The following is a 19773-nucleotide window of genomic DNA, read 5'->3' as shown; positions in this document are numbered from 1 at the left end:
TGCTGACCCCCTCAGCCCTCCTGAAACCCAAAAACCCCTTCAGGGGACCCCCCAAATCCCCTCTGGGAGCCCCAAATCCTCCTTGGGAACCCCCAAACCACCCCAGGAACCTCCCAACCCCCCCAGGGACCCCCAAACCCCTCCACGGACCCCCAAACCTCCCCTGCTGACCCCCTCAGCCCTCCTGAAACCCCCAAAACCCCATCAGGGGACCCCCCAAATCCCCCCGGGAACCACAAAGCCACCCCAGGGACCCCCGAAACCCCCTCAGGGACCCCCAAACCTCCCCTGTGGACCCCCTCAACGCTCCAGAAACCCCTATACCCCTTCAGGGCCCCCCCCAAGTCCCCTCTGGGGACCCCAAATCCCCCTTGGGAACCCCAAAACCACCCCAGGGACCCCCGAAACCCCCTCAGGGACCCCCAAACCTCCCCTGCTGACCCCCTCAGCCCTCCTGAAACCCCAAAACCCCTTCAGGGGACCCCCCAAATCCCCTCTGGGAGCCCCAAATCCCCCCTGGGAACCCCAAAACCACCCTAGGGAACCCCAAAGCCACCCCAGGGACCCCCCAAACCCCCTCAGGGACCCCCAAACCTGCCCTGGACCCCCCCCTCCTCCCCCAAGACCTCCAATCTGGGTGGCGGAGGGGGACCCAGGCATCCAGACATGGGGTGGGGTCCTGACCTCCGCAGATCATTTTAGGGTCCCAGGAGTTTGGGGGGGACCCAGGCGTTCAGGGGGGACCCAGGCATCCGGGGGGGGGACCCAGGCATCCGGGGCCCCTCGTTAGCCGCTCTCTGGACCGTGATGTCCCGGTGCCATTTGTTCATTTGCTCAGTAATTAAGGGTGACGAGGGAGGGGCTGACCCACAACCGAGTGCCTGGGTCCCTTTTGGGGGGGGTGGGGAGGGTCCCCAAGTGCCTGGGTCCCTTTTGGGGGGTGGGGAGGGCCCTTGGATGCCTGGGTCCCTTTTGGGGGGGTGGGGAGGGTCTCCAGGTGCCTGGGTCCCCCCAGGGTAGGGGAGGGATGGGGAAGGGGACGCTTGGGTCCCTTGGGTGGGGGGACGTGGGGAGGGGGTACCTCAATGGGTCCTTTTTGGGGGGTGGGGAGGGTCCCCAGGTGCCTGGGTCCCTTTTGGGGGGTGGGGAGGGTCCCCCCAAGGTAGGGGAGGGATGGGGAAGGGGACGCTTGGGTCCCTTGGGTGGGGGGACGTGGGGAGGGGGTACCTCAATGGGTCCTTTTTGGGGGTGGGGAGGGTCCCCAGGTGCCTGGGTCCCTTTTGGGGGGTGGGGAGGGTCCCCCCAAGGTAGGGGAGGGATGGGGAAGGGGACGCTTGGGTGCCTAGGGTGGGGGTCAAGGGGGGACGTGGGGAGGGGATACCTCAATGGGTCCCTTTTGGGGGGTGGGGAGGGTCCCCAGACGCCTGGGTCCCTGTTGGAGGGGATGGGAGGGGGCAGGAGATCTTTGGGCGGGGGGGTCCTTGGGGACATTTGAGGTGTCACCCCCAGACGCCTGCGTCCCCCTCCCCACCCAGGCCCCTGGGTGCTCCGTGGGGCTCTCTGGCCAACCCCTACCCCCTGGAGGGCTGGGTCCATCGGTGCCCCCCCCCTCCCCCCCCCCCCAATCTATTGTTCTGGAGAACAAAAGGCTCCTGCCCTGTCGCAGCCCCAATTATCCGGAGCAGGAGAGCAGAGGGACCCGGGTGTCCCCAAACAGGGCCCTGCCCGGAGGCCTGGGTGCTGGGGGGGGGAGGGGAGCGGGGGCGGGGGGGGATGGTCAGAGCATGGGGGGTGGAGGGAGGGATGGAGGAATGGGGGGATGGTTGGAGAGAGGGAGGGAGGGAGGGACGGGGGGACGGATGGAGGGAGGGACAGATGGAGGGAGGGATGGATGGATGGAGAGGTGGAGGGACAGATGGAGGGAGGGAGGGAGGGAGGGAAGGAGGGAGAGATGGATGGATGGACGGATGGACAGATGGATGGATGGATGAAGGGATGGATGGATGGATGGAAGGAGAGATGGATGGATGGATGAATGGGAGGGTGGAGAGATGGATGGATGGATGGATGGATGGATGGATGGATGGATGGATGGATGAAGGAAGGGATGGATGAAGGGATGGAGGGAGGGAGGGAGGGAGAGATGGATGGAGGGAGGGAGGGAGGGACAGATGGATGGATGGATGGATGGATGGATGGAGAGATGGATGGAGGGAGGGATGGAGGGAGGGAGGGACGGAGGGATGGAAGGACGGATGGTTGGATGGATGGAGGGATGGAGGAATAGGTGGACGGATGGAGGGATGGTCAGACCATGGGGTGGAGGAACTGATGGATGGAAGGACAGATGGACGGATGGTTGGATGGAGGGACAGATGGATGGTTGGATGGACGGATAGAGGGACAGATGGATGGAGGGATGAAGGGATGGAGGGATGGATGGAGGGAAGGACGGAGGGATGTAGGGACGGATGGTTGGATGGATGGAGGGATGGTCAGACCATGGGGTGGAGGAATTGATGGATGGAGGGACAGATGGATGGATGGTTGGATGGATGGACAGATGGATGGTTGGATGGATGAAGGGATGGATGGAGGGAGGGATGGCCAGACCATGGGGTGGAGGAACTGCTGGATGGAGGGACAGATGGATGGAAGGATGGATGGATGGATGGAGGGACAGAGGGATGGAGGGATGGTTGGAGGGATGGAGGGACAGATGGATGGATGGATGGATGGATGGATGGAGGAACAGAGGGACGGAGGGACCATCCTCTGATGAGGATGGAACGGTTGGATGAAGGGAGGGAGGGACAGACGGAGGGATGGACGGATAGATGGAGGGATCAACAGAGGAATGAATCATTGGAGGGATGGATGGATGGACAGATGGATGGAGGCATCATTGGGTGGAGATATGGATGGACGGAAGGACGGATGGATGGAGGCATCGAGTGGACAAATGGACGGAGGGAGAGACCAACAAGGACCCACCCCCCTACCACCCCCCCGCTGCCCCGCTGGCGCCAGCCCAGACCCAGATCCGTCCAGCCCCAGATCTTATCGCTGCCCTGGGGCCAGGGTGCCCCCAGGCCCCGCCCCCTCCCCGGGGACCAGTGGGGTGGCACTGGGGGGGCGGAGCCAGCATGCCATTGGTTGATGCCACCCCATTGGCCCCTACAAAAACCCGGAGCTCTGTGAGGAGCCACAGCCCCGTGGCCCTGGCGTGGTGAGTCCCCTTTCCATTCTGGGGGGGGTTATGGGATCTATGGGGTCTATGGGGCAGGGTGGGTCCCCAACGCCTGGGTGCCCTGTCCAGCTGTGGGGTCTATGGGGCAGGGTGGGTCCCCAACGCCTGGGTGCCCTGTCCAGCTGTGGGGTCTATGGGGCAGGGTGGGTGGGTCCCCAACGCCTGGGTCCCCCCACCCCATTTCTCACGGTCTTCTCTCCAACGTGTGGGGCAGATGGGGCCTCCTCAGACGTTGCTCCTCTGGCTTTGGTTCATGCTCCAGTGTGGTGAGTCCCATTTAGCCCAAATCCCCTTTTCTCCACCCAAATTCCACCCCGTCCCAGCTCCACCCAGATCCTCCTTCCCCCCCCCCGCCTCGTCCCACCTCATCTCCAACCCCAAATCTGGCATTTCCAGCCCCAAATCCACGCCCCCCCCCCTTTCACCCCCCTCTCCGTTCGCATCCCCAATCCCAAATCTGGCATTTCCAGCCCCAAATCCACCCTTCCTTTCCTTGCGCCTCTCCTTTTGCCTCTCCAACCCTGAATTTGCCATTCCCAGCCCCAAATCCGTGCACATTTTCATTCCACCTCTCCCTTTTCCATCTCCAACCCTGAATTTGCCATTTCCAGCCCCAAATCCGTGCCCCCTTTCATCCCACCTCTCCCTTTGCATCCCCAATCCCAAATCTGGCATTTCCAGCCCCAAATCCACGCACCTTTCCCTTGCACCTCTCCTTTTGCCTCTCCGACCCCAAATTTGGTGTTTCCAGCCCCAAATCCGTGCCCCCTTTCCTTCCACCTCTCCCTTTGCATTTCCAACCCCAAATCTGCCATTTCCAGCCCCAAATTCCCTTCCCTGGGAATGGCCATCGGTGCTCAACCCCTACGCAAGCCCCTGAAGAATCCCCACCCTTAAATCCTCCCATTAGCATTGACCCAAGGGAGGAGCGAGCTGATTTTAATGGGAGGAGACCAAAACCGATGGGGAATTCTGCCCCATTGGATGAGAAAAGAAGGTGCCCCACCCAGCAGTGGATTCTCTGCTGTCTGGTAAGGGGTTGGGCTGTTGCTCACTGAGCTCGGGCTTTTTTTTCCCCAGGTGCCGATCCACCGGCTCAGAGCGGAGCCAAGCTCTGCCTTGGGGTGCGATGCGGACCAGGGAGCACGTGCAAAATGTCGGCCGCCGGGCCTCAATGCGTCCCCTTACCCTCATGCAAAAACTACCAGTGCAAGGAGGGGACGCAGTGCAAGATGGTGGACGGGCGGCCCAAATGTGTCCCGCTACCTTCGTGTAAGAACTTCCATTGTGAGGCAGGAACCCAGTGCAAGATGGTGGATGGGTGGCCCAAATGTGTCCCACTGCCTTCGTGTAGGAATGTCCGCTGTGGAGAAGGGACCCAATGCAAGATGGTGGCCGGGTTGCCCAAGTGCGTGCCATCACCTTCATGTAAGAACTTCCATTGTGAAGAAGGGACCCAGTGCAAGATGGTGGATGGGTTGCCCAAGTGCGTCCCGCTGCCGTCATGCGCCAACTTCCGCTGTGGAGAAGGAACCCAGTGCAAGATGGTGGATGGGTGGCCAAAATGTGTCCCGTTGCCTTCGTGCAAGAACGTCCGCTGCGGAGAAGGGACCCAGTGCAAGATGGTGGCCGGGTTGCCCAAGTGCGTCCCGTTGCCTTCATGTAAGAACATCCACTGTGGAGAAGGAACCCAATGCAAGATGGTGGACGGGATGCCCAAGTGCGTGCCGCTGCCTTCGTGTAAGAACGTCCGCTGTGGAGAAGGGACCCAATGCAAGATGGTGGACGGGTTGCCCAAGTGCGTCCCGCTGCCGTCGTGCGCCAACTTCCACTGTGGAGAAGGAACCCAGTGCAAGATGGTGGAGGGGTGGCCAAAATGTGTCCCGTTGCCTTCGTGCAAGAACGTCCGCTGTGGAGAAGGGACCCAATGCAAGATGGTGGACGGGTTGCCCAAGTGCGTCCCGCTGCCGTCATGCGCCAACTTCCGCTGTGGAGAAGGAACCCAGTGCAAGATGGTGGAGGGGTGGCCAAAATGTGTCCCGTTGCCTTCGTGCAAGAACGTCCGCTGCGGAGAAGGGACCCAGTGCAAGATGGTGGCCGGGTTGCCCAAGTGCGTCCCGTTGCCGTCGTGCGCCAACTTCCACTGTGGAGAAGGAACCCAGTGCAAGATGGTGGAGGGGTGGCCAAAATGTGTCCCGTTGCCTTCGTGCAAGAACGTCCGCTGTGGAGAAGGGACCCAATGCAAGATGGTGGACGGGTTGCCCAAGTGCGTCCCGCTGCCTTCATGCAAGAACTTGCGTTGTGAAGCAGGAACCCAGTGCAAGATGGTGGAGGGGTGGCCCAAATGTGTCCCGTTGCCTTCGTGTAAGAACGTCCGCTGTGGAGAAGGAACCCAATGCAAGATGGTGGACGGGTTGCCCAAGTGCGTCCCGCTGCCTTCGTGTAAGAACGTCCATTGTGAGGCAGGAACCCAGTGCAAGATGGTGGACGGGTGGCCCAAGTGCGTGCCGTTGCCTTCATGCAACAATGTCCGCTGTGGAGAAGGGACCCAGTGCAAGATGGTGGAGGGGTGGCCAAAATGTGTCCCGCTGCCTTCATGCAAGAACGTCCGCTGTGGAGAAGGGACCCAATGCAAGATGGTGGACGGGTTGCCCAAGTGCGTCCCGTTGCCATCATGCGCCAACTTCCGCTGTGGAGAAGGGACCCAATGCAAGATGGTGGACGGGTTGCCCAAGTGCGTCCCGCTGCCGTCGTGCGCCAACTTCCGCTGTGGAGAAGGAACCCAGTGCAAGATGGTGGAGGGGTGGCCAAAATGTGTCCCGTTGCCTTCGTGCAAGAACGTCCGCTGTGGAGAAGGGACCCAATGCAAGATGGTGGACGGGTTGCCCAAGTGCGTGCCGCTGCCATCGTGCGCCAACTTCCGCTGTGAGGCAGGAACCCAGTGCAAGATGGTGGACGGGTGGCCCAAGTGCGTCCCCTCCCCCTCGTGTCAGAGCTTCCCCTGCAAGGGAGGGACACGGTGCAAGATGGTGGCCGGGAGACCCAAGTGCGTCCCCACCCCCTCGTGTCGCCGCTTGCGCTGCGGCGAGGGCATGCGCTGCAAGATGGAGGGCGGCTGGCCCAAATGCGTCCACCTCCTGCCCTCCTGCCGGGCTATTCGCTGCCCCAAGGGGACCCAATGCAAGATGGCGGCCGATTGGCCCAAATGCGTGCGCAAGCAACTCTTCCAGAGGGAAGCGCCACCGCCTCCCGCTCTCCGCGCGCCGCCCTCCTGCCGCCATCTTCCCTGTCCCAAAGAGTCCACGTGTCAGGTGATCGATGGTTGGCCTCGGTGCGTCCCGACCAAGATGGCCTCAAGCCGACCTTCTTGCGGTGACATCGGCTGTCCCAAAGGGACCACGTGCAAGATGACGGATGGGTGGCCCCACTGTGTCCCCCACCGCCCCTCCTGTCCCACCGTCCAATGCCAGAAGGGGACCACGTGTCAGGTGATCGATGGTTGGCCACGGTGCGTCCCCACGGAGATGTCCCCAAGCCGACCTTGCCGGGATGTCCAATGTCCCCAAGGAACCTCCTGCAAGATGATCGATGACCAACCACGCTGCGTCCACAACCCCCCCTCCTGCCACGACGTCCAATGCCAGCAGGGAACCGTGTGTCACGTGGTCGACGGGTGGCCTTGGTGTGGACCAATCAAGACCTCCCACTCACAAGTCGTCCACAAAACGCTGACGTGCGAAGAGATCCGTTGCCAAAAGGGGACCACGTGCAAGACGCTGGACGGGTGGCCCAAATGCGTGGGTCCCCTCCCCTCCTGCCGTGACATCCAATGCCCCCAAGGCACCATCTGCAAGATGATCAGCGGTTGGCCCAAATGCATCCACGACCCGCCCACCTGCAGCCACTTCCCGTGTCCGAAGGGGACCGTGTGCCTCGTGGCACGGGGTTGGCCACGCTGTGTGCAGAGAGGGCCGGCCCAGGGCCAATCAGCTGCTCCCGCTTGGGCGGGAAGCAGGAAATATTCCACCTCCCGTCCCGTCCCAAAACAAGCGCCCGGCAGGCAGCCATCTTGCGTCAATGTACGGTGTCCCCAAGGGACCACGTGTAAGATGAGGGACGGCCAACCACGGTGTGTCCACAACCAACCCTCCTGCCAGGACACCCAGTGCCAGAAGGGGACCACGTGCCAAATGGTTGACGGGTGGCCACGCTGCGTCCAAACCAAGATGTCCCCCAGGAGACCTTCTTGTAGTGACGTCCACTGTCCCCAAGGGACCACGTGCAAGATGATGGATGGTCAACCACGGTGCGTCCACAATCGTCCCTCCTGCAGTGACACCCAGTGCCAGAAGGGCACCACGTGCCAGATGGTGGATGGGTGGCCACGCTGCGTCCAAACCAAGATGTCCCCCAGGAGACCTTCTTGTAGTGACGTCCACTGTCCCCAAGGGACCACGTGCAAGATGGTCGATGGCCAACCACGGTGTGTCCACAGCCCGCCCTCCTGCAGTGACACCCAGTGCCAGAAGGGGACCACGTGCCAGATGGTTGACGGGTGGCCACGCTGCGTCCAAACCAAGACGTCCTCAAGACCACCTTCTTGTAGTGACGTCCAGTGCCCCAAAGGGACCACGTGTAAGATGATGGATGGCCAACCACGGTGCGTCCATGACCAACCCTCCTGCCAGGACGTCCACTGCCAGAAGGGGACCACGTGCCAGATGGTGGATGGGTGGCCACGCTGCGTCCAAACCAAGATGTCCCCAATGCGACCGTCCTGCAAGGACATCCACTGTCCCCAGGGGACCACGTGCAAGATGACAGCCGGTTGGCCGCTCTGTGTCCAAAACCCTCCCTCCTGCAGTGACATCCAGTGCCAGAAAGGGACCACGTGCCAGATGGTGGATGGGTGGCCACGCTGCGTCCAAACCAAGACGTCCTCAAGACCACCTTCTTGTAGTGACGTCCACTGTCCCCAAACGACCACGTGCAAGATGATGAATGGTCAACCACGGTGTGTCCACAACCGACCCTCCTGCAGTGACACCCAGTGCCAGAAGGGGACCATGTGCCAGATGGTGGATGGGTGGCCACGCTGCGTCCAAACCAAGATGTTCCCCAGGAGACCTTCTTGTAGTGACGTCCACTGTCCCCAAGGGACCACGTGCAAGATGATGGACGGCCAACCACAGTGTGTCCACAGCCCGCCCTCCTGCCAGGACACCCAGTGCCAGAAGGGGACCACGTGCCAGATGGTTGATGGGTGGCCACGCTGCGTCCAAACCAAGACCTCCATTCGGAGACCTTCTTGCAGTGACATCCAGTGCTCCAAGGGGACCACGTGCAAGATGACCGATGGGTGGCCCCACTGCGTCCACAACCCTCCCTCCTGCCGTGACACCCAGTGCCAGAAGGGGACCACGTGCCAGATGGTGGATGGGTGGCCACGCTGCGTCCAAACCAAGATGTCCCCAATGCGACCGTCCTGCAAGGACATCCACTGTCCCCAGGGGACCACGTGCAAGATGACAGCCGGTTGGCCGCTCTGTGTCCACAACCCGCCCTCCTGCAGTGACATCCAGTGCCAGAAGGGGACCACGTGCCAGATGGTTGACGGGTGGCCACGCTGCGTCCAAACCAAGACCTCCATTCGGAGACCTTCTTGCAGCGACGTCCAGTGCTCCAAGGGGACCACGTGCAAGATGACCGATGGGTGGCCCCAGTGTGTCCCCCGCCAACCCTCCTGCAGTGACACCCAGTGCCAGAAGGGGACCACGTGCCAGATGGTTGATGGGTGGCCACGCTGTGTCCAAACCAAGACGTCCTCAAGACCACCTTCTTGTAGTGACGTCCAGTGCCCCAAAGGGACCACGTGTAAGATGATGGATGGCCAACCACGGTGCGTCCACAACCAACCCTCCTGCCAGGACGTCCACTGCCAGAAGGGGACCACGTGCCAGATGGTGGATGGGTGGCCACGCTGCATCCAAACCAAGATGTCCCCCAGGAGACCTTCTTGTAGTGACGTCCACTGTCCCCAAGGGACCACGTGTAAGATGGTCGATGGCCAACCACGGTGTGTCCACAGCCTGCCCTCCTGCAGTGACACCCAGTGCCAGAAGGGGACCACGTGCCAGATGGTTGATGGGTGGCCACACTGCGTCCAAAGCAAGACCACTCTGAGGCAACCCTCTTGCAGAGACGTCCACTGTCCCCAAGGGACCACGTGCAAGATGATGGACGGCCAACCACAGTGTGTCCACAGCCCGCCCTCCTGCAGTGACACCCAGTGCCAGAAGGGGACCACGTGCCAGATGGTGGATGGGTGGCCACGCTGCGTCCAAACCAAGACCTCCATTCGGAGACCTTCTTGCAGCGACGTCCAGTGCTCCAAGGGGACCACGTGCAAGATGACCGATGGGTGGCCCCAGTGTGTCCCCCGCCAACCCTCCTGCAGTGACACCCAGTGCCAGAAGGGGACCACGTGCCAGATGGTGGATGGGTGGCCACGCTGCGTCCAAACCAAGACCACTCTGAGGCAACCCTCTTGCAGAGACGTCCACTGTCCCCAAGGGACCACGTGCAAGATGCTCCAGGGGTGGCCGCAGTGTGTCCACAGCCAACCTTCCTGCAGCGATGTCCACTGTCCCCAAGGGACCACGTGCCAGATGGTCAACGGGTGGCCCCGGTGTGTCCATAACCCCCCCTCCTGCCAGGACACCCACTGCCAGAAGGGCACCACGTGCCAGATGGTTGACGGGTGGCCACGCTGCGCCCAAACCAAGACCTCCGACGTGCCACCCATCCCCAAAAGACCAAGCTGTGAGGACATCCACTGCGCAAAAGGGACCGTGTGCAGCATGGTCGATGGTGGACCCAAATGCCTGGCCCAGCAGCCTTCCTGCAGTGACCTCCACTGTCCCCAAGGGACCACGTGCAAGATGACTGATGGGTGGCCCCACTGCGTCCACAGCCCGCCCTCCTGCCGTGACACCCAGTGCCAGAAGGGGACCATGTGCCAGATGGTGGATGGGTGGCCACGCTGTGTCCAAACCAAGACGTCCTCAAGACCACCTTCTTGTAGTGACGTCCAGTGCCCCAAAGGGACCACGTGTAAGATGATGGATGGCCAACCACGGTGCGTCCACAACCAACCCTCCTGCCAGGACACCCAGTGCCAGAAGGGGACCACATGCCAGATGGTGGATGGGTGGCCACGCTGCGTCCAAACCAAGATGTCCCCCAGGAGACCTTCTTGTAGTGACGTCCACTGTCCCCAAGGGACCTCGTGTAAGATGGTCGATGGCCAACCACGGTGTGTCCACAGCCCGCCCTCCTGCAGTGACACCCAGTGCCAGAAGGGGACCACGTGCCAGATGGTGGATGGGTGGCCACGCTGCGTCCAAACCAAGACCACTCTGAGGCAACCCTCTTGCAGAGACGTCCACTGTCCCCAAGGGACCACGTGCAAGATGCTCCAGGGGTGGCCGCAGTGTGTCCACAGCCCGCCCTCCTGCCGTGACACCCAGTGCCAGAAGGGGACCATGTGCCAGATGGTGGATGGGTGGCCACGCTGCGTCCAAACCAAGATGTCCCCCAGGAGACCTTCTTGTAGTGACGTCCACTGTCCCCAAGGGACCACGTGTAACATGATTGATGGCCAACCACGGTGTGTCCACAGCCCGCCCTCCTGCAGTGACATCCAGTGCCAGAAGGGGACCACGTGCCAGATGGTGGACGGGTGGCCACGCTGTGTCCAAACCAAGACGTCCTCAAGACCACCTTCTTGTAGTGACGTCCAGTGCCCCAAAGGGACCACGTGTAAGATGATGGATGGCCAACCACGGTGCATCCACAACCAACCCTCCTGCCAGGACACCCAGTGCCAGAAGGGGACCACGTGCCAGATGGTGGATGGGTGGCCACGCTGCGTCCAAACCAAGATGTCCCCCAGGAGACCTTCTTGTAGTGACGTCCACTGTCCCCAAGGGACCACGTGCAAGATGATGGACGGCCAACCACGGTGCGTCCATGACCAACCCTCCTGCCAGGACGTCCACTGCCAGAAGGGGACCACGTGCCAGATGGTGGATGGGTGGCCACGCTGCATCCAAACCAAGATGTTCCCCAGGAGACCTTCTTGCACTGATGTCCACTGTCCCCAAGGGACCACGTGTAACATGATTGATGGCCAACCACGGTGTGTCCACAACCCGCCCTCCTGCAGTGACATCCAGTGCCAGAAGGGGACCACGTGCCAGCATGGTTGATGGGTGGCCACCCAAACCAAGACTGTCCTCAGCAGCCTTCCTGCAGTGACCTCCACTGTCCCCAAGGGACCACGTGCAAGATGACCGATGGGTGGCCCCACTGCGTCCACAGCCCGCCCTCCTGCAGTGACATCCAGTGCCAGAAGGGGACCACGTGCCAGATGGTGGATGGGTGGCCACGCTGCGTCCAAACCAAGATGTCCCCAATGCGACCGTCCTGCAAGGACATCCACTGTCCCCAGGGGACCACGTGCAAGATGACAGCCGGTTGGCCGCTCTGTGTCCACAACCCGCCCTCCTGCAGTGACACCCAGTGCCAGAAGGGGACCACGTGCCAGATGGTGGATGGGTGGCCACGCTGCGTCCAAACCAAGACCTCCATTCGGAGACCTTCTTGCAGCGACGTCCAGTGCTCCAAGGGGACCACGTGCAAGATGACCGATGGGTGGCCCCAGTGTGTCCCCCGCCAACCCTCCTGCAGTGACACCCAGTGCCAGAAGGGGACCACGTGCCAGATGGTGGATGGGTGGCCACGCTGCGTCCAAACCAAGACCACTCTGAGGCAACCCTCTTGCAGAGACGTCCACTGTCCCCAAGGGACCACGTGCAAGATGCTCCAGGGGTGGCCGCAGTGTGTCCACAGCCAACCTTCCTGCAGCGATGTCCACTGTCCCCAAGGGACCACGTGCAACATGGTCAACGGGTGGCCCCGGTGTGTCCATAACCCCCCCTCCTGCCAGGACACCCACTGCCAGAAGGGCACCACGTGCCAGATGGTTGACGGGTGGCCACGCTGCGCCCAAACCAAGACCTCCGACGTGCCACCCATCCCCAAAAGACCAAGCTGTGAGGACATCCACTGCGCAAAAGGGACCGTGTGCAGCATGGTCGATGGTGGACCCAAATGCCTGGCCCAGCAGCCTTCCTGCAGTGACCTCCACTGTCCCCAAGGGACCACGTGCAAGATGACCGATGGGTGGCCCCACTGCGTCCACAGCCCGCCCTCCTGCAGTGACATCCAGTGCCAGAAGGGGACCACGTGCCAGATGGTGGATGGGTGGCCACGCTGCGTCCAAACCAAGATGTCCCCCAGGAGACCTTCTTGTAGTGACGTCCACTGTCCCCAAGGGACCACGTGCAAGATGATGGACGGCCAACCACGGTGCGTCCATGACCAACCCTCCTGCCAGGACGTCCACTGCCAGAAGGGGACCACGTGCCAGATGGTGGATGGGTGGCCACGCTGCATCCAAACCAAGATGTTCCCCAGGAGACCTTCTTGCACTGATGTCCACTGTCCCCAAGGGACCACGTGTAACATGATTGATGGCCAACCACGGTGTGTCCACAACCCGCCCTCCTGCAGTGACATCCAGTGCCAGAAGGGGACCACGTGCCAGATGGTTGACGGGTGGCCACGCTGTGTCCAAACCAAGACGTCCTCAAGACCACCTTCTTGTAGTGACGTCCAGTGCCCCAAAGGGACCACGTGTAAGATGATGGATGGCCAACCACGGTGCGTCCACAACCAACCCTCCTGCCAGGACACCCAGTGCCAGAAGGGGACCACGTGCCAGATGGTGGATGGGTGGCCACGCTGCGTCCAAACCAAGATGTCCCCAATGCGACCGTCCTGCAAGGACATCCACTGTCCCCAGGGGACCACGTGCAAGATGACAGCCGGTTGGCCGCTCTGTGTCCACAACCCGCCCTCCTGCAGTGACACCCAGTGCCAGAAGGGGACCACGTGCCAGATGGTGGATGGGTGGCCACGCTGCGTCCAAACCAAGACCTCCATTCGGAGACCTTCTTGCAACAATGTCCACTGTCCCCAAGGGACCACGTGCAAGATGCTCCAGGGGTGGCCACAGTGTGTCCACAGCCAACCTTCCTGCAGCGATGTCCACTGTCCCCAAGGGACCACGTGTCAGATCACCGATGGGTGGCCTCGGTGTGTCCACAACCAACCCTCCTGTAGTGACACCCGCTGCCAGAAGGGGACCACGTGCCAGATGGTGGATGGGTGGCCACGCTGCATCCAAACCAAGACCTCCATTCGGAGACCTTCTTGCAGCGACGTCCAGTGCTCCAAGGGGACCACGTGCAAGATGACCGATGGGTGGCCCCACTGTGTCCCCCGCCAACCCTCCTGCAGTGACATCCAATGTCCCAAGGGCGCCACCTGCACCATGACAGATGGGTGGCCCCGCTGCCTTCCCACCTACCCCCTCTTCAGCTCCATCTCCTGGGGCCACCCCGCTTCCATCCCCCCCTTTTCCCCTGGGATCTCATCGCCCCCCTTGTCCTGCATCGGCCTCCACTGCGTCACCGTCCCCGCCTCCTGCCAGCACCTTGCCTGCAAACCCGGCGCTGCCTGCGTGCTGCTGCACGGCCATCCTGCCTGCGTCTCCCGACCCTCCTGCCGAAACCTCCGCTGCGTGGCCGGAATGGGCTGCAAGGTCCTCAACGGTTGGCCCCGTTGCGTCCGCGTCCCTTCCTGCGCCGACCTGCAGTGCCCGAGCGAGGCGCCATGCCGGGCGGTGCAAGGGTGGCCCAAGTGCGTGCGGATGACGAGGAGCCTCCCCGCGACGTCTTGCGCCGCCCTCTCCTGTCAAGCCGGAACCGCGTGTCGCGTGGTGGAGGGCGTCCCCCGTTGCCTCCCTCCCAAACCCACCTGCGCCACGGTGCACTGCTTGGAAGGGACCACGTGTCAGATGGTGGAGGGGTGGCCCAAGTGCACGCCCAACCAAGCCACCTGCAGTACCATCCGTTGCCCCGTGGCTACCACCTGCCAAACGGTGGGCGGTTGGCCCACGTGCGTCCCCAACAAGCCTTCCTGCGACACCGTCCGTTGCCCGGCTGGGACCACCTGCCAGATGGTGGTGGAGTGGCCCAAATGCGTCCCCAACAAGCCATCTTGCACCGAGGTGCACTGCCCGGCGGGGACAACCTGCCAACTGGTGGCCCATTGGCCCACGTGCGTGCCCAACAAGCCATCGTGCGACGATATGCATTGTCCAGCTGGAACAACGTGCCAGCTGGCGGAGGAGTGGCCCAAATGCGTACCCAAGAAGCCATCCTGCGACGACGTTCATTGCCCGGCTGGAACGACGTGCCAGATGGTGGGAACCTCCCCCAGCTGCATCCCCAACGAGCCGTCGTGCAAAGACCTGCGTTGCCTGAAGGGGACAACGTGCAAGATGGTGGAGGGTTGGCCCAAATGCGTAGCCAACGCGCCATCTTGCGACGGCTTGCGTTGTCCATCCGGAACGACGTGCAAGATGGTGGAAACCTCCCCCAGATGCCTTCCCATCAACCCATCTTGCACCGATGTCCATTGCCCGAAGGGGACGAGGTGCAAGATGGTGGAAACCTCCCCCCGATGCCTCCCCGCCTCCCAGCCCCCGCTCGTTTGCCACGTTTTGGGACGTTGGCGCTACCGGGCCTTCGACGGGAAGAACTATGGCTTGGCCGGAGCTTGCAGCCAAACGTTGGTGGCCACCTGCGGCACCCAGTTGCCCGCCCTGCAGGTCACGGCTGGTGGCCAGGTGGGCAGGGGTCCAGGCGCCACCTTCAGCCACGTGACGCTCCGCGGTGACGGCTACGAGGTGGTCCTGCTGCGAGGAGAGGAGACGATGGCGAGGGTGAGGATACGGCCACGGGCGGAGCCCAGGGCGTGGCGGGGAGGTGGGGGTGTCTTCTCCAGGAGGGGGACGCGGGCGTCCCGGGTGTCCCAGCCGGTGTCCCCTCCCCGCAGGTGGCTGGGCGCCAGGCCCGCCTGCCCCTCTCGCTGGCAGGGGGCCGGGTGCGCCTGGAGCGGCGGGGTGGCCAGCGACGGGTGACAACAGCCACGGGCGTGCGGGTGGCCTTCGGCGGGGACGGCGCGGTGACGGTGACGGCGCCGGCGATGCTGCGGGGACAACTGTGCGGGGTCTGCGGGCGGCCCGAGGAGGGGGCCAGCGGGGGCCAAGGGCTGCCGTGCCGTGAGTGGGGGCAGGGGGCCAGGGGACACGGGGGGGCGGGGGAGGATGGAGCTGGGGATGCTGGGATGGAGGAGAAGGAGGAAGGGATGGAGGAAGAGGAGGAGGAGGAGGAAGGGATGAAGAAATGGGTGAAGAGGGAGGGAGGAAGGGAGGGAGGGAGGGCCGGAGAACTGGGGGAAGAAGGATTTGGGGAGGGAGGGAGGGAGGGAGAAGTGGTGGGAGAAGATTGGGAGAGGAAGGACGGAGGGATGGAGGGATGAAGAAGGAGGTGAAGTGGATGAAGGGACGGAGACATCAAGACATGGGTGAAGAGGGATGGAGAAGCAGTGGAAGAAGGACGAAGGGCTGGAGAACTGGATGAAGACGGATTTGGGGATGGAGGGAGGGCTGGAGAAGCGGTGGGAGAAGGTTGGGGGGACGGAGGGCTGGAGGGCTCAAGAAACGGGTGAGGATGGAGAACTGGATGAAGGAGGATTTCAGGATGGAGAAGGAGTGGGAGAAGGTTGGATGGCCGAAGGGATGGAGCGCTCAAGGAATGGGTGAGGAAGGATGGAGGGATGGATGAAGAAGGAGGTGAAGAGGATGAAGGGATGGAGACATCAAGGAATGGGTGAAGAGGGATGGAGAAAGAGCAGAAGAAGGACGAAGGGCTGGAGAACTGGATGAAGACGGATTTGGGGATGGAGGGAGGGCTGGAGAAGCGGAGGGAGAAGGTTGAGGGGACGGAGGGCTCCAGAACTGGGGGAGGAAGGACGGACGGACGGACAGATGGAGCAGTGGAAGGCCGAGGGGCTGGAGAACTGGGGGAAGAAGGAGAAAGGAGGGATGGCAAAGTGGCTGGAGGAATCCTTGGCCGGCTGGACAGACGGCCCAAGAACCCTTCCAGAAGGACACCTGGACTGACCCCCTCCTCCGCCCGTCCCCACAGCTCCGTCCTGCTCAACCAAGCACCCCCAGGAGCCCTGTGCCCCCAACCCCGCCCCCAACCCCGCCCCCAACCCCGCCCCCACCCCCAACCCCGTCCCCATCACCTGCTCCGCCCTGGGCATGGGCCACCTCCGCACCTTCGACCGCCTCCACCGCGACTTCCCCGTCTCCTGCGGCTTCCTCCTGGCCGGGCTCTGCCCCGGCGGCGCCGGCGGCGGCGGCGTCGAACCCTTCCGCGTCCTCCTGCGCGGCGGCCCCGGCGGCGTCATCGGCGGCGAGGTCCTGGTGCGGGATACGCGGGTGGGGCTGGAAGCCGGGCGGGTGACGGTGAGTAAGGGGGGAGTAAGGGGGGAGTAGGGTGGGAGTATGGCAGGGAGGAAGAGCCGTGAGGGTGGAGTAAGGCGGTGAGCCACCTAGGAGGAGCACTTTCTCCCCGTGCTGGTAGTAAGAGCCGTGAGGGTGGAGTAAGGCGGTGAGTAACCTAGGAGGAGGGCTTTCTCCCCATGCTGGTAGTAAGAGCTGTGAGGGTGGAGTAAGGCGGTGAGTAACCTAGGAGGAGGGCTTTCTCCTCCTGCTGGTAGTAAGAGCTGTGAGGGTGGAGTAAGGCGGTGAGTAACCTAGGAGGAAGGCTGGGATGCTGAGGAGCGCTTTCTCCCCATGCTGGTAGTAAGAGCCATGAGGGTGGAGTAAGGCAGTGAGTAACCTAGGAGGAGCGCTTTCTCCCCATGCTGGTAGTAAGAGCTGTGAGGGTGGAGTAAGGCGGTGAGTAACCTAGGAGGAGCACTTTCTCCCCGTGCTGGTAGTAAGAGCCATGAGGGTGGAGTAAGGCGGTGAGTAACCTAGGAGGAGGGCTTTCTCCCCGTGATGGTAGTAAGAGCCGTGAGGGTGGAGTAAGGCGGTGAGTAACCTAGGAGGAGCACTTTCTCCCCGTGCTGGTAGTAAGAGCCATGAGGGTGGAGTAAGGCAGTGAGTAACCTAGGAGGAGCGCTTTCTCCCCATGCTGGTAGTAAGAGCTGTGAGGGTGGAGTAAGGCGGTGAGTAACCTAGGAGGAGCACTTTCTCCCCATGCTGGTAGTAAGAGCCATGAGGGTGGAGTAAGGCGGTGAGTAACCTAGGAGGAGGGCTTTCTCCCCGTGATGGTAGTAAGAGCCGTGAGGGTGGAGTAAGGCGGTGAGTAACCTAGGAGGAGGGCTTTCTCCCCCTGCTGGTAGTAAGAGCCATGAGGGTGGAGTAAGGCGGTGAGCAACCTAGGAGGAGCACTTTCTCCCCGTGCTCATAGTTAGAGCTGTGAGGGTGGAGTAAGGCGGCGAGTAACCCAGGAGGAGGGCTGGGATGCTGAGGAGGGCTTTCTCCCCGTGCTGGTAGTAAGTGTTTGTTGGCCAAGTGATGAGTAGCGAGTGAGTAGTGGGTGTAGGGTGTTCTAGCTGGTCTGGATGGCCCAAGGAGTGAGTAGTAACCAAGTAACGAGTGAGTAACGCATGAGTAGACGAGCAAGCTGGGAGGACATAGGGAATGCAGAGTTGCCCAGGGATGTGTAGTGAGTTAAGAGTGAGTAGCAAGTGTGTGAGTAAGGAGGGAGTAAGAGAGAAAAGGTTGTAAACTGGAAGTTAAGTGCTGAGTAGTCAGTGAGTAAAGCATAAGGAGCGAGTAGGAGGGCTTGTTCCCATCTGGTCCCCACCACAAGCCGCCTTGGAGGGCTGGCACCAAGCAGCGAGTAGCTTGTGAGTAAACCATGAGTGGCAAGTGAGTAAGCGATGAGTGGGGAGTGAGTAAACCATGAGCACCAAGGGAGTAAACCACGAGTAGCGAGTGAGTGAACTATGAGCGGCGAGAGAGTAAACGACGAATGGTGAGTGAGCAAATGATGAGTCACTTGCGAGTAAGCCACGAGTAACGAGGAAACCATGAGTAACGAGGGAGTAAACTATGAGTAAGGAGGGAGTAAACCATGAGTAGCAAGGAAACAGGCCCCAGGATGGCCGAAGGCAGATTCTACCCCCCCGCGACCCCCTTTTAGCCCCCATCCCCCCCGTTTGACCCCCATTCCCCCCCCCCCCAGGTGAACGGCGTGCCGACGCGCCTGCCCCACGCGGTGACGCCCTCGGCGGTGATGCTGGAGGCGCGGGGTTGGGAGGTGACGGTGAGGACCCCCCAGGGGGTGACGGTGGCCTTCGACGGGCGCCACGGGCGGGTGAGCGTCCGGGTGCCGGGAGTTTACGGCGGGCGGCTCTGCGGGTTGTGCGGGGACGGGGACGGGGACCCCCGTAACGACGCGGCGCCGGCGGCGGGGTGGCGGGTGGGGGGAGGGTGCGGGGAGGTTTTGGGGTGCGGGGTGAGGGGGAAGGGCGAAGGAGAGGGTGGGGGAGAGTGCGGGGTGGTGGTGAGTAAGGAGGGACCTTTCCGGCTCTGCCACGGGACCGTTCACCCTGAAACCTACTACCGGGATTGCGTCGCCGACCGGTGTCACCGCGAGGGCGTCTGCCGCGTCCTCGCTGCCTACGCCGCCGCCTGCCAGGAGGCCGGGCAGAGGGTGCTGGAATGGCGCTCCAAGGGCTTCTGCCGTAAGTCACCCACCCGGGGGGCCGGGTTGGGTGGGTGGGGGGACACCAGCCCCATAGAGCACCCAGGGGACCCACACGTCCGGGTGGGGGGACACCAGCCCCATAGAGCACCCAGGGGTCCAGGTGGGGGGACACCAGCCCCATAGAGCACCCACGGGACCCACACGTCCGGTTGGGGGGACACCAGCCCCACAGGGCACCCAGGGGACCCACACGTCCGGGTGGGGGGGACACCAACCCCACAGGGCACCCAGGGGACCCACACGTCCGGGTGGGGGGACACCAGCCCCATAGAGCACCCAGAGGTCCAGATGGGGGGACACCAGCCCCATAGAGCACCCACGGGACCCACACGTCCGGGTGGGGGGACACCAGCCCCACAGGGCACCCAGGGGACCCACACGTCCGGTTGGGGGGGACACCAGCCCCATAGAGCACCCAGGGGACCCACACGTCCGGGTGGGGGGACACCAGCCCCATAGAGCACCCAGGTGTGCGGGTGGGGGGACACCAGCCCCACAGAGCACCCAGGGGACCCACACGTCCGGGTGGGGGGACACCAGCCCCATAGAGCCCCCAGGAAGGACCTGGGCACCCTGAAGGGCACCCAGGCACCCAGGGGGGCACCCAGGCGTCCGGGCAGGAGCCCCCCCCACCCCCCAACATCCCCCTCTCCCCCCCGCCAGCACCCAACTGCCCGGCGGGCACCCGCTACGCTATCTGCACCCCAGGCTGCACCCAAGGGTGCCGGGAGGGCTGCGTCTCCCCTCCCGGCGCCGGGA

The 19773-nt window shown here is 62.7% G+C and overlaps 1 protein-coding gene across 1 annotated transcript; it reads right to left on the bottom strand.

Moving 5' to 3' along the window:
- Positions 1-11: 11 nt before the first annotated feature.
- On the bottom strand, positions 12-2866 carry LOC148052789 (uncharacterized). The gene is made up of 3 exons (XM_087778539.1): positions 2530-2866; positions 1716-2497; positions 12-20 (listed from the first exon to the last, which is right to left on the bottom strand). The coding sequence occupies exons 1-3, from the start codon at positions 2864-2866 to the stop codon at positions 12-14; spliced, it is 1128 nt and encodes a 375-aa protein (XP_087634665.1).
- Positions 2867-19773: the final 16907 nt, after the last annotated feature.

Source organism: Nipponia nippon, unplaced genomic scaffold (assembly GCF_047370975.1).
Source record: "Nipponia nippon isolate SJK-2023a ecotype South Korea unplaced genomic scaffold, ASM4737097v1 scaffold_44, whole genome shotgun sequence".
Lineage (NCBI taxonomy): Eukaryota > Metazoa > Chordata > Aves > Pelecaniformes > Threskiornithidae > Nipponia > Nipponia nippon.
Note: the sequence above shows the minus strand (reverse complement) of the source record. Positions and strands in the feature narration are given on the sequence as shown.